This window comes from Heterodontus francisci, chromosome 5 (assembly GCF_036365525.1).
Source record: "Heterodontus francisci isolate sHetFra1 chromosome 5, sHetFra1.hap1, whole genome shotgun sequence".
Taxonomy (NCBI): domain Eukaryota; kingdom Metazoa; phylum Chordata; class Chondrichthyes; order Heterodontiformes; family Heterodontidae; genus Heterodontus; species Heterodontus francisci.
This window is the reverse complement of record NC_090375.1, coordinates 151,769,900-151,782,696: the sequence shown is the minus strand read 5'-3', so window position 1 is coordinate 151,782,696 and position 12,797 is coordinate 151,769,900. Positions and strand designations below refer to the sequence as shown.

At 42.5% G+C, this 12,797-nt stretch overlaps 1 protein-coding gene across 2 annotated transcripts in view; it reads left to right on the top strand.

Moving 5' to 3' along the window:
- LOC137370102 (upstream-binding protein 1-like) overlaps positions 1-12,797 on the top strand; it is a 111,759-nt gene that overhangs the window by 79,396 nt on the left and 19,566 nt on the right. For both annotated transcript variants that reach the window (XM_068032242.1, XM_068032244.1), the window contains 2 exons: positions 10,359-10,452; positions 11,037-11,127. In XM_068032242.1, coding sequence (XP_067888343.1) covers positions 10,359-10,452; positions 11,037-11,127 — 185 coding nt within the window. The remainder of the gene's footprint in view (positions 1-10,358; positions 10,453-11,036; positions 11,128-12,797) is intronic.

Here is a 12,797-nt window from a genome sequence, read left to right as displayed (position 1 = left end):
ACGTCAGTCCTGCCATCCCAGAACTGTACGTGATTGAGTCTTCCGGATCCCCACATGTCCTGCCACAGGCGTTTCATGGGCTAATCTTAATACTTCCCGGCAATACTTTGGCGGTACCACTATCTGGTGAACTACCATCCATTCTTCATCCCCTGGACTGTGAGGAGGTCTGCACTTACTCATTAGAATCATTTTTAATATAATAGCCTTCTGGAACTTCTTTTGCTTCAGCTTCAGTTAGAGCTGATTGTGCCACTTTATTTAACTGCGGATCAGCTTGCTGAGCTGTGATCAGAGAAGACTTATTAAATATTTCCTTTGGGTTATCCAATTCCCCTAAGAAAGTTTCAGATATTCGACTATCTGACGGTGATGCCAACTTTACCTCCGACAATGAAACTTGTTTGGCCATTGCTTGGGTTACTACACATGAAGGAGAAATTCCTGGAACTTTTTCCTGTAACTGTTCTGTCTCTTTAACTTCACTTGGTTTCTCTGTTACTACTGGAAAAGCTACCACTTTTGCTCCGGCCAAATCATTCCCCAGGAGACAGTCAACTCTGCCTACTGGCAAACTATGGATAACTCCTACAGTTACCGTTCCAGACATTAGGTCACACTCTCGGTGCACCCAATACAAAGGTACGGGTATATACTGCCCGCCAATACCATTCGCTAAAACTTTAGCGTTCAGTACGCTTTCTGGTGGAAGTGTTATGCCTTTCCCCAGCAAAACAGTTTGGGTGACTCCTGTATCCCTAAGTATAACGACAGGTTTGCCTGCTTCACTTGAGGGATAAGGAGTTACTTTTCTTTTCAACAAGAATTCCCTGTAACTCTCAGGTATCTTATTCACAACCCCTGCACTCACAGTGGTTTTTATACTTGGCCTTACAGCTGCAGGCTACAGCCTGATCTGTCATACTCTCAGTCAGGGCCCCTTTCATTGAATTGGCCTGGTGCACCCCATAAGTCCCATCCATGGGTTTACCCCGCAACTTTCAGCATTCTGCATGAAGATGTCCCACCTTGTGACAGTGGTAACATTTAGGCTTGTGGACCTCACGTCCACCCTTAGCACCTTCCTTTCTGGCCTGAGGAAGAGATCCCGGGGGCGTTCCCAGCTGTCACTTCTTGTCCTCGTCTATTTGCCTTCCTTTCATTCTCCCACCTTCTGTTCTTAGATTAGATTTTAGATTAGAGATACAGCACTGAAACAGGCCCTTCGGCCCACCGAGTCTGTGCCGACCATCAACCACCCATTTATACTAATCCTACACTAATCCCATATTCCTACCAAACATCCCCACCTGTCCCTATATATTTCCCTACCACCTACCTATACTAGTGACAATTTATAATGGCCAATTTACCTACCAACCTGCAAGTCTTTGGCTTGTGGGAGGAAACCAGAGCACCCGGAGAAAACCCACGCAGACACAGGGAGAACTTGCAAACTCCACACAGGCAGTACCCAGAATCGAACCCGGGTCCCTGGAGCTGTGAGGCTGCAGTGCTAACCACTGCGCCACTGTCGTTATACTTCTTGGGTTAGTGGGGGTGGCGACCAACGGGTTGGGCTTCTACACACACTCCTATTCGTCAATTTCCGCTACCTGTCTGGCCGTTGAAACCTTCTGGTTCTCTACATGGGTTCTTACTAACTGAGTGAGTGACTTTTTAAATTCTTCCAGGAGGATTAATTCCCTAAGTTTCTCATACATGGCTTCCATCTTTAGTCCCCTTATCCAACAAAGAACAAACAAAGAACAAAGAAAATTACAGCACTGGAACAGGCCCTTCGGCCCTCCAAGCCTACGCCGATCCAAATCCTCTAACTAAACCTGTCGCCTATTTTCAACGATCAAAGTTAATTTGCTTTACCCTCTCAAATTCTATATAAGTCTGCCCAGACAGTCTCTGGAGGTGGCGTAATTTCTGTCGGTAAGCTTCAAGGACTAAGTCATACGCAGCATTAGTAGCCTTTCTTGCCATCTAATAATCTGCAGAAGTTTGCTTTGCATAAGCTGGGTCCAGCTTTCCTATGGCTACTTCATCTATTTAGCTATGTTTTCAAACTAAATGAAAAATGCCTCTAGGTCCCTTTCCTCAAATTTTGGGAGGGCTTGTACAAATTTGAACAGCTCTCCACTGTGTCCTGAGCTGGAGATAGGTCTTCCCCCACCAGAATTTTCACTGGAGTCAAGACCACTGTTCTGACTTAGGTACAGCTTTTCCTTTCCCTTTCTCTTTCCTTTTCCTCAAGTTCAAGTCTTGTCAATTCTTTTTCAAGCTCAAGTTTTTTCAATTCTATTTCTTTGTCAAGTTCAAGCTGCCCCCTCTGTAACTGAATTTTAGCTCATTCAACTGCACTACCCCTGATTTGCTTCTTTCTTCCAATTTCAAATAGAGTGCTATTATTTCAATTATGTCTGCTTTCTTAGCTCCTGGTTTTAACTCTTAACACCAACAGTTTTGTCATATCCTTTAGTTTAACCTGAGTTAAGTTCCTCAAATCACTCAAGGATACATCCTCCTTCCCCAGAAAAGTCTTAGCAAATGTTAAAAGACATTCCGGTTGTGAACACTTTATTACACAAGAAACCTGTTTTTAAAAAAAAAATTCCTTTTTCAATTATTATTACCCCACTTACAATTGTATGCCATCAGCATTGGGTTTATCCAAGAAAGAGAGCCCCCAATTAATATGTTACGACCAAGGCGGGAGGAGTGCACTGTTTATTCTAGCCCCACTTCTACACAGGTCACAACATATATTTTTAAATTTTCCCACTTACTGATACAGTCAATCATATACTCTATTTTTCCCAGAGTATAATACACTAACCAGGTCTCTTAAATGAACAACAAAATTATCAGTTTATTATAGAATAGGTCTTAACTAGTAATGAAGTAAAGCATAAACACACATTTAAATTTTTTAAAGTCCACTTCCTACCGTAGCCTCTCTCTCTCTCACTCACTCACTCACTCACTCACTCACTCACTCACTCACTCACTCACTCACTCACTCACTCACTCACTCTCTCTCTCTCTCTCTCTCTCTCTCTCTCTCTCTCTCTCTCTCTCTCTCTCTCTCTCTCTCTCACACTAGTTAACTGGAAAAATAAAAGGGATTTTTTTTTATTCAGATCTTTGTTACAGACAAAAAAAAACACTTGGGCTGATTACTTGCTCATTTTTGAAGAAAACAGTAGATGAAATATGTTCCAAAACTGACACACAGTCTAACTTCCAAGTACACGTAGACAGGTCACTCAGATCTTTTAGTACAGTTCTTTTCAGGCAGCATTGAGAAGTAATTTAGCAGGCTTTCTTCAAAGACATGAGACGAGATGAATTGACACAGTGGACTTCTTAGGGTCTTTGAGATGCTGGAAAACGAACTGGTTTGTGGTCTCTCCTTCAGCAACAGGCTAACTTTATCAACCGCTCACTGTAGAAGGTAAAACACACACTGACTCTCTTGGGGGGGGGGGGGGGGGGGAAAAACTGGTCCAACATTTATTCAGTTTGACTATGAATTCCTCAAATATTTTAACGAGAAAAACAATCACTTCCACAACAATGTAAGGTTTAAATTTACTCTCAATTGGATTTTCAAAAGCTACTTGGTAAAGCGTCACTTGAGATCTTTAAAGAGGGCCAAGATGCAGAGTTGCCAAGTCAAATTATCTGAATTTAAAATCAGCTTGGGAATAGAATACTGAAGGTGAGGTAATAAATTGGAAAACTGACTAGTAGATTTCTACAGGAACTTAAGTTTTTGGTTTCTTAATGTCACGTTATTTGGAAAGACTTGAAACAGAGTGCTACTGTTTATAATATATTATCAGTTACACTAAGCTGAGTCCAGGTGATAAGCTTCAGAGAGATCTGGACCCATTATATAGATATACTTAAGAATGGAAGATGGATTTTAATGTGGATAAAATAAGGTAATACCTGCTACAGGAGGAAATAAAAACAAGAAATGCTGGAAATACTCAGCAGGTCTAACAGCATCTGTGGAGAGAGAAGCAGAGTTAATGTTTCAGGTCAGTGACCCTTCAGCACTGCAGAGTTCTGAAGAAGGGTCACTGACTTGAAACGTTAACTCTGCTTCTCTCTCCACAGATGCTGCCAGACCTGCTGAGTATTTCCAGCATTTCTTGTTTTTATTTCAGATTTCCAGCATCTGCAGTATTTTGCTTTTAGTACAGGAGGAAATAGCTTGTTTATACCTTCATTATCTCAAATCTTTCCAGTTCTCTTCTGGTTGGCTTTCACACATGAACTTATTGCAAGCTTCAACTCATCTGAAATACCACAGCCCATTTTCTTATCTTCATGTGGTCACCCCAAGCTGTGCTGGCTCACTGCCCTCACTGTATTGATTTCAAAATTCTCATCGTTGTTCTTAAATATGTGTCCTGCCCCACCTCACTACAGTGATCTGCTGCATAAACCCTCCATTGTTATTACACCAGACTTTTCCTTGCTTCCTGCTGTTCCACTGCACCATTGGCATAGAGTACAATAGCCTGTTGTTATGGCACTAGCCTAGCAAACCATAGTTAATGTGTTCAAATCCCACTCTGTCTTGTGAAAATTCAATAAATCTTTTGATTTGTGCGCTAGTGACAAAAGGTAACCATGAAATCTTCCAGAATGTTGCAGAAATCCAGCTGGTTCAAAATGTCTTTCAGGGAACGAAACCTGCTGCCTCTGCCTAGTCTGGCTTATGTATGACTCGTTCCAAACTACAAGGTTGCCTCTTAATGCTTTCAGGCCTTTTAGGAATGGATGCCAGTGTTGTTCGCATCTTAAGAACAGATATTTTTAAAAAAATCTTTGCCCAGTTTTCTCTGCCTTTCCACCTCTCCCTCCTTTCAAACACTTTCACAAAGCCCTCTTCAACTGTGCCTACAGTTCCCCAGCCTTGCATCCCCATTCCCCTTCTCTTTCTGCCATATCCCTTTCCTTCGTTACAGTAATGTTCTCTGAAACAGCTTCTTTTGAGGAACATTTTATAAAAATAAGTTGTTTAAAGTGTGCTTATTAGTAAAGACAGAGAATTTTGGTCTGACTAAAGTATCTTTCCTGAGAGCAGTGGACTGAGTCAAAAGATGTTATAACCTTGCATAGACCACTGTTGAGGCTGTATTTAAAATCCTGCGTACAACTCTAGACATACATTCCAGTGTTTTTGAAGGTAGTAAGAGATGATTCTTGTGCTTAAGGCTCCAAGTTATAAGAAACTTGCCTTTACATTGAAGAAAAGATTGATTTTTAAAGTACACATAGAAATTGATATAATAGTCGATCCATGAGTACAGACCTGGAGGAGGCGGATTCAAGATCAATATTACTTCCCTGCTTTTCAATTCTGTCCCTCTTGACATGAACCCCAGTGTTTGGTTTGTTTTCTCTTCAGTTTTTAACCTGTGTTACTACTTTTGGTAATTTGTATATCCATCCATCCAGATCCCTTTGCTCCTGTACCTTATTTAGACTTTTGTTATCCAAGCTATATGGGCTCCTTAATCTTCCTACCAAAATGCACCACCTCACATCTATATTGAAATTCATTTGCCAATTAAATTCCAGTCTACCAGTTTATTAACATCTTGTATTTTGTCAGACTCTATCTTTTGTATTGACTATATAATACCCCGATTTTGGTGGTGTCTAAAAAAATTTAGAAATTGTACTCCTGATTCCTGAGTGCAAATTATTAATCAAGTCGTGAATAACATGGTCCTAGCACCAATCTCTCTGGAATCCCCCTTGGCACCTTTACCAGTCTGAATAGCTGCCCTGAATCCCAACTCTGTTTTTGGTTTTGTAGCCAGATTGCTATCCATCCTGCTACCTGGCCCCTGACTCCACCTTAGTCACGAGTCTTACTATGTGGTACCTTTGTCAAAAGATCCTTTTGAAAGTCCATCTATTGCATAACCCTTGTCTGTTCTTTCTGATACTATTTCCAATTATTTAATAAGGTTGGTCAAATATAACTTGTCTCTTTTGAAATCCGTGCTGACTACTTGTTAGTATATTTTTGGATTCTAGATGTTTTTCTGTTACATCTTTGAGTAGATTCCATTATCTTTCTTACCACCGACATTAGGCTAACTGGTCTTTAGTTCCCTTAAAAGCCAATTGCTGACCACAGTGGTTATTCTGTGACTGGGAAGGGAGAAAATGGTTATCTGAAGTAAAACTCTCAGGATTAAATCATGAGTGGGTGAATAATCTGCAATTAGGCGATCAGGACATAATTACACAGAAGTTTCTCTTGGAATTAATTGGGTGGATAGAGTTTCTGGTGGGTTAGATTATTGATAGGCTGAATATGCTTGCTCTGTGCTTTCTTGCATGTTTCCCATTAATTAAAGAAAAGAACCACGTGGTTGTACTTGACCCTTAAATCTATAGAGACACAAAAGTAGCATGTTGGAATGTAGCAATGCTATATATAGTGCCTTCATGCTCAGTGATTCCACAATTGTGAACTCTGCCTCATAAAATTACTCCCTGTTCCAGAATTATTTACTAGCTTTTTTTGTGCTTATGTTATTGGGCTAGTAATCCAGAGGCCTGGCCTAATGCTCCGGAGACTTGAGTTCAAATCCCACCATGGCAGCTGGCGGAACTTAAATTCAACTAATTAATAAATCTGGAATAAAAATGCTAGGCTCATTATTAATCATGAAACTACAGGTTGTCGTAAACATCTATCTGGTTCACTAATGTCCTTCAGGGGAGGAAATCTGCCATCTTTACCCAGTCCGGCTTACATGTGTCTCTGACCATAGCAATGTGGTTGATTCTTAACTGCCCTCTGAAATGGCCTAGCAAGCTACTCAGTTGTATCAAACCACTACAAAAATAAGTCAAATAAGAATAAAACCACCCGGCATCAACTGAGGCACCGGAAACAGCAAAGGCACGCTCTGCCCTGTTGACCCTGCAAAATCCTCCTCACTAACATTTGGGGATGTGACAAAATTGGGAGAGCTGTCCCACAGACTTGTCAAGCAACAGTTTGATATAGTTATACTCACCGAATGATACCTCACAGCCAATGTGCCCGACTCCTCCATCGCCTTTCCTGGGTGTGTCCTTGTCCACTGACAGGACAGACCCCCAGAGGTGGTGGCATAGTGGTATACAGTCAGGAGGGAGCGGCTCTGGGAGTCTTCAAAATTGACACCGGACCCCATGAAGTCTGATGGCATCAGGTCAAATATGGGCAGGGAAAGAAGCAGTGAGGGTAGCAGGGGCACTGAAGATACTCTGAGTGGGGGACTTCAATGTCCATCACCTAGAATGGCTTGGTAGCACCACAACTGACCGAGCTGGCCGAATCCTGAAGGACATAACAGCTAGACTGGGCCTGCGGCAGGTGGTGAGTCTACCAACAAGAAGGAAAAACCGACTTGACTTTGTCCTCAACAATCTGCGTATCAGAGATGCATCTGTCCATCTAACTTCATGACCCGAAATATCCCTCATCCTACCATTCTCTTCAAGCCAGGCCTCAACCCTGGTTCAATGAGGAGTGCAGGAGAGCATGCCAGGAACAGCACCAGGCATACCTAAAAATGAGGTGCCAATCTGGTGAAGCTACAACACAGGACTACATGCATACTTCACAGCGGAAGCAACATGTTATGGAGAGAGCTAATGCAATCCCAGAACCAGTGGATCAGATCAAAACTCTGCAGTCCTGTCACATCCAGTCGTGAATGGTGGTGGACAATTAAACAACTTACTGGAAGTGGAGGCTCCAAAAAAAAATCCCCATCCTCAATGATGGGGGAGCCCAACACGTCGGTGCGAAAGACAAGGCTGAAGCATTTGTAACCATCTTCAACCAGAAGCGCTGAGTGGATGATCTGTCTCGGTCTCCTCCTGAGGTCCCCACCATCATAGATGCCAGTCGTCAGCCAATTTGATTCACTCCATGTGATATCAAGAAGTGGCTGAGGCACTGGATACAGCAAAGGCAATGGGTCCTGACAAATCCCAGCTGTAGTACTGAAGACTTGTGCTCCAGAATTAACAGTGCCCTTAGCCAAGCTGTTCCAGTAAAGGTACAACACTGGCATCTACCCGACAATGTGGAAAATTGCCCAGGTATGTCCTGTCCACAAAAAGGACAAATCCAATCCAACCAATTACTGACTCATTAGTTTACCCTCAATCATCAGCAAAGAGATGGAAGTTATCATCGACATGCTATGAAGCGGCACTTACTCAGCGACAGCTTGGGTTCCACCAGGGCCACTCAGCTCCAGACCTCATTATAGCCTTGGTCCAAAGATGGATACAAGAACTGAACTCTAGAGGTGAGAGTGACTGTCCTTGGTATCAAGACAGCATTTGACTGAATGTGACATCAAGGAGCCCTAGCAAAATTGAAGTCAGTGGGAATTGGAGGGGGTGGGGGGGGGCAAATCTTCACTGATTGAAGTCATACCAAGAACAAAGGAAGTTGGTAGCGGTTGTTGGAGGCCAATCATCTCAGCTGCAGGACATCGTTGCAGGCGTTCCTCAGAGTAGTGTACTAGCCCTAACCATCTTCAGCTGCTTCATTAATGGCCTTCCTTTCAACATACGATTAGAAGTGGGGATGTTTGCTGATGATCTTGTTCAGTACCATTCATAATTCCTCAGATACTGAAGCAGTCCTTGTCCGCATGCGGCAAGACCTGGACAATATTCAGGCTTGGGCTGATGTGTGGGACTAATGTTACTTGCCACCTAAGTACCTGTTCCAACTAAAGAGAACCAAACCATCTCCCCATGACATTCACTGGCATTACTTATCACTGAATTCCCACACCAGCAACGTCCTAGGGGGGTTTCCATTGACCAGAAACTCAACTGGACCAGCCATATGAACACTGTGGCTACAAGAGCAGATCAGAGGTTGGGAATTCTGCAGCAAGTAACTGTCCTCCTGATTCCCCAAACTCTGTCCACAATCCACAGAGGCATAAGTCAGGTGTGTGATTGAATACTCTCCACTTGCCTGGATGAGTGCAGCTCTAACAACACTCTAAGCTTGACAACATTTAGGATAAAGCAGTCCACTTGATCGGCATCCCATCCACCTTAAATATTCACTCCTTCCACCACCGGCGCACAGTGGCAGCAGTGTGTAACATCTACAAGATGCACTGCAGCCACTTGCCAAGGCTCCTTTGACAGCACTTTCCAAGTCCGCGACCTCTGCCACCTAGAAGAACGAGCAGCAGACGCATGGGACCAGCACCTGCAGGTTCTCTCCAAGTCACGTGCCATCCTGACTTGGAACTATATCGCTGTTCTTTCACTGTTGCTGAGTCCAAATTCTGCCTAACAGCATTGTGGGTGTAACTACACTACATGGACTGTGGCGGTTGAAGAAGGCTGCTCACCACCACCTGCTCAAGTGCAATTGGGGATGGGCAAAAAATGCTCACATACCAAGAACGGATAAAAAGAAAAATTGCATTGGAATGAATAGCGCATGTTCTATATCTGAATGATGTCTGCTGGCACCTGTTTTCTAGCCCCTATTGCTTTACAGTTTGTTAACCTGTATGTATATCCTGTTCTGCATCATTTCGTCCCTTGCGCATTCTAGCTCCATTGTGCTAGAATGCTCCACTGTGGAGAACTGAGTCTGACCTCCTGTGCTTTCCTCAGCTTTAACATTTCAAAAGCTTAAAGTGCCAGAATTGATCATCTCTTAATGTAGTGAGCAGAAAATTTTTGCTGTTTAACATGAATGTGCTTCTCTGAGTGTTGATATTATGCTGGTCTGCGTAACACCACAGCTGGTTATATCATTAGGACCTTCTGGTGTCATGGCTCTGCAAACAGACTAAGTGATGCAATGTTGTAATGTGAAGTTCTAATTTGAAATGGGGAAAATTAGAGTAATACTTACAAAATTTTGATCACTGGGAGGTAAATGATAGCACTTCAAATGGAAATCGCCATCAGTTTAGTTCGCTGCCACTTAACACCTAGCTGTCTCACCTTTCTGTGCAAAATCTGAGCTGAAACAGCTCCGGTGTCATGTAATAGCTCTTAGAGGTTATATAAGGTAACCTCTTTTAAAAGTTAAAATACCAGAAAATGCTGAACAAATGTCACTTTTTTATTATGATATTTTCAAATATGGAAGGGATATTTTTAGAATATTAAAATGCTCTCCAACGCAGGATGAATTTGGTACAGAAATTGGTTGGGCTTGTCCTTGAAATTGGCTGTGTGATGCTGCAGAATTCTTGGAGCTCTGACTCTAAGTTTAATGAAATGTCACCCTTTATACATATAACTTTTCTCCCCTCCTCCAGCAACTGTGTCCAACAGCTACAATACAAGACGCCCAGCAATGGTTGCACAAGAATAGATTCTCGACCTATGCGAGATTATTTTCAAACTTCTCAGGTACTGGTTGCTGTTCTTTCCATTCCAATAAATGTAGTTTGTCAATGTAAAACCATGCCAGGTGGTGTAAGTTATCTGTTGAATTGGATTTTATGGAAATTCTGGCACAATATAAGGATGCAATTCAATTCTTAACAGTGATGTCTTGGAAATGCTGAATAGATGTCCTTTCTACCAGCAGGAGTTTTGTGGGGGGTGGTGGTGGGGTGGTTGGCAGGGTGTGTAGATCAAAAAATCTGCCTGAATTCTGCCAGTTGGCTGTGTTGCAGAGAGCAGTTCACCTGCTGTCTTAGCTGTATTGTGTGTGGTACTAAGGGATTGGAGGAAATAATGGAAAATAAATCTGCTCGTACCAATTCTGTCCTGAATACTAAACATCCAAATAATATCCTGGCAGCTCTAAATAAATAAATCATGTCCAAGTCAAATCATTGCAGTAGGTGCTGTGGTTATCTTGGGTTATGTTGGCTCTTTTGGGTTGTGCAATGATTCCATTTCCTTCTGACTGTTAAGAATGGTTTATCTTGTGGTTCCCCATGAAGGCTTTGTAACGTATTTGGTATTTATGATTGATGCTTTCACAGGTTCTGATTTACTAAAGTTGACGCGAGATGATCTTGTCCAGATCTGTGGCTCAGCTGACGGGATTAGATTGTTTAATGCACTTAAAGCAAGGTAACGTTTCAGAATCCAATTAAAATGGTTCACTCATCCTTTTGTTTATATCATGGTATCAAACTCAATTTATATAATGGGCCTGATCTGACATCCTGGTACTGGCAGAGGGCCACATTCAGCAAAAGTTATTTGGAAACACTGGGGTAGAAATTGGTATGCATTTTGCCTGTTTTTGGGCACAAAACGTGTGCATTGAATACCAGGTCCTGGACCTGATATGTATCTGTGGCATGGTCGCTGCCATATTGGACTTCACTGTTTTTAGGCATACCTGATGGCTGCCTAAAATGAGTGGTGGATCAATTTAAATCTAAAGAATTCGGCACTCGTTTCAGGACCCTTCTGCAAAAGGAGCTGTGAGCAGTTTCTCCAGTTCTACAGTGGTCCTTAAAGGAATCACTGAAGAAATGGTGACAAATATTTTTTATGTCACACATCTGTGGAGTGTAGAGGAGGAATGCTCTTCCCAACTCCACTGTACGAATGTGGCCCCTGCCAACTTGTTTCTCCTACGTTTCATCCTCCCTATATCGGAGCTTTCGGTTGGGCGTAAAGCTCCCCATGTGCAGTGAGAATATTCAGTCTCCATATCCTTGTCCATCTGCCCACCAGTGGAAACAATCTTTCATTATTAAGCCACAGTAAGGTCCCCAAGTTTCACACACCTCTTTACTAGTGGCTGTCCCCTTGGTACTGCTCCCACTCACCATGCTGCTGGTGCCTTTTCTGACTCTGCAGGAAATGCTGAGGCCCATGCACACGTATTTCCGAATTCACATTCCTCATCTGGGATTCCAATGCCCCAACTTCTGTTTCCTATTCTCCCAATCTCCCAACCCCCTGTCATCCTCTTCATCTTTCCATCCTTTGAATTCCAATTTCCCTCTACCCGCTCACCCCCCCCCCCCCCCCCTCCCCGCTCAATCTCCTGCTCTGTAAACTTTGGCCACCCTATTCCAGCCCACCTCAACCCATACCTGGCTTTCCTCTGTCTGTCTCTTCTGTCCACTAGCCGGTTCCATTTCCAGTTACCACTACGTTAGTCACAACTTCATAGAGTGAGAGGGGTGCTGCCGCGGCATGAAATTTAAAAGATGCTGTTCTTTTCGGCTGTTAAAAGTTCCGCTCAGGAGATTTAGCATCCCTAAGCATGGCACACTGTGGGCCGGATTAAGTAAGCAGGCTGTAAATGTGACGCTACTAGCTTAAATAATGCATTTTTATTTAAGCTTAGGATGTTGCATAGCCTTAAAACTACTTTGTACTGCCTACTGAAGAAACTGTTTGTGTGTGCACATTCTAAGGGCTGCTGATAATAGCTAACATTGTTCTATGGTAAAATATTTAGTAGTAGCTGAAACTTGCTGTGTTCTGGAGCATGTGGTGGTAACTTTTGTAAGGGTTGATGGGTATATTTTGAATCAGTAAATTTTTAATTGTTTGAAATAAGTGGTTTATATACTTTAATAAGTAAATTCTCTTCCCTAATTTAACTTCTGTTTCCTTTTAACTTTTAAGGGTGAATCATTCTTTCCATCCCTTTTCCATTTGATACAGTTACACACTATCCTGAAGAGAAAAATGATCGATCTTTCACTTTTCTCCTCCAACTTTGATCTTGATCTTTGAGCCACCTTCCATTGTAGATTGACGAGCAATTTTATCGT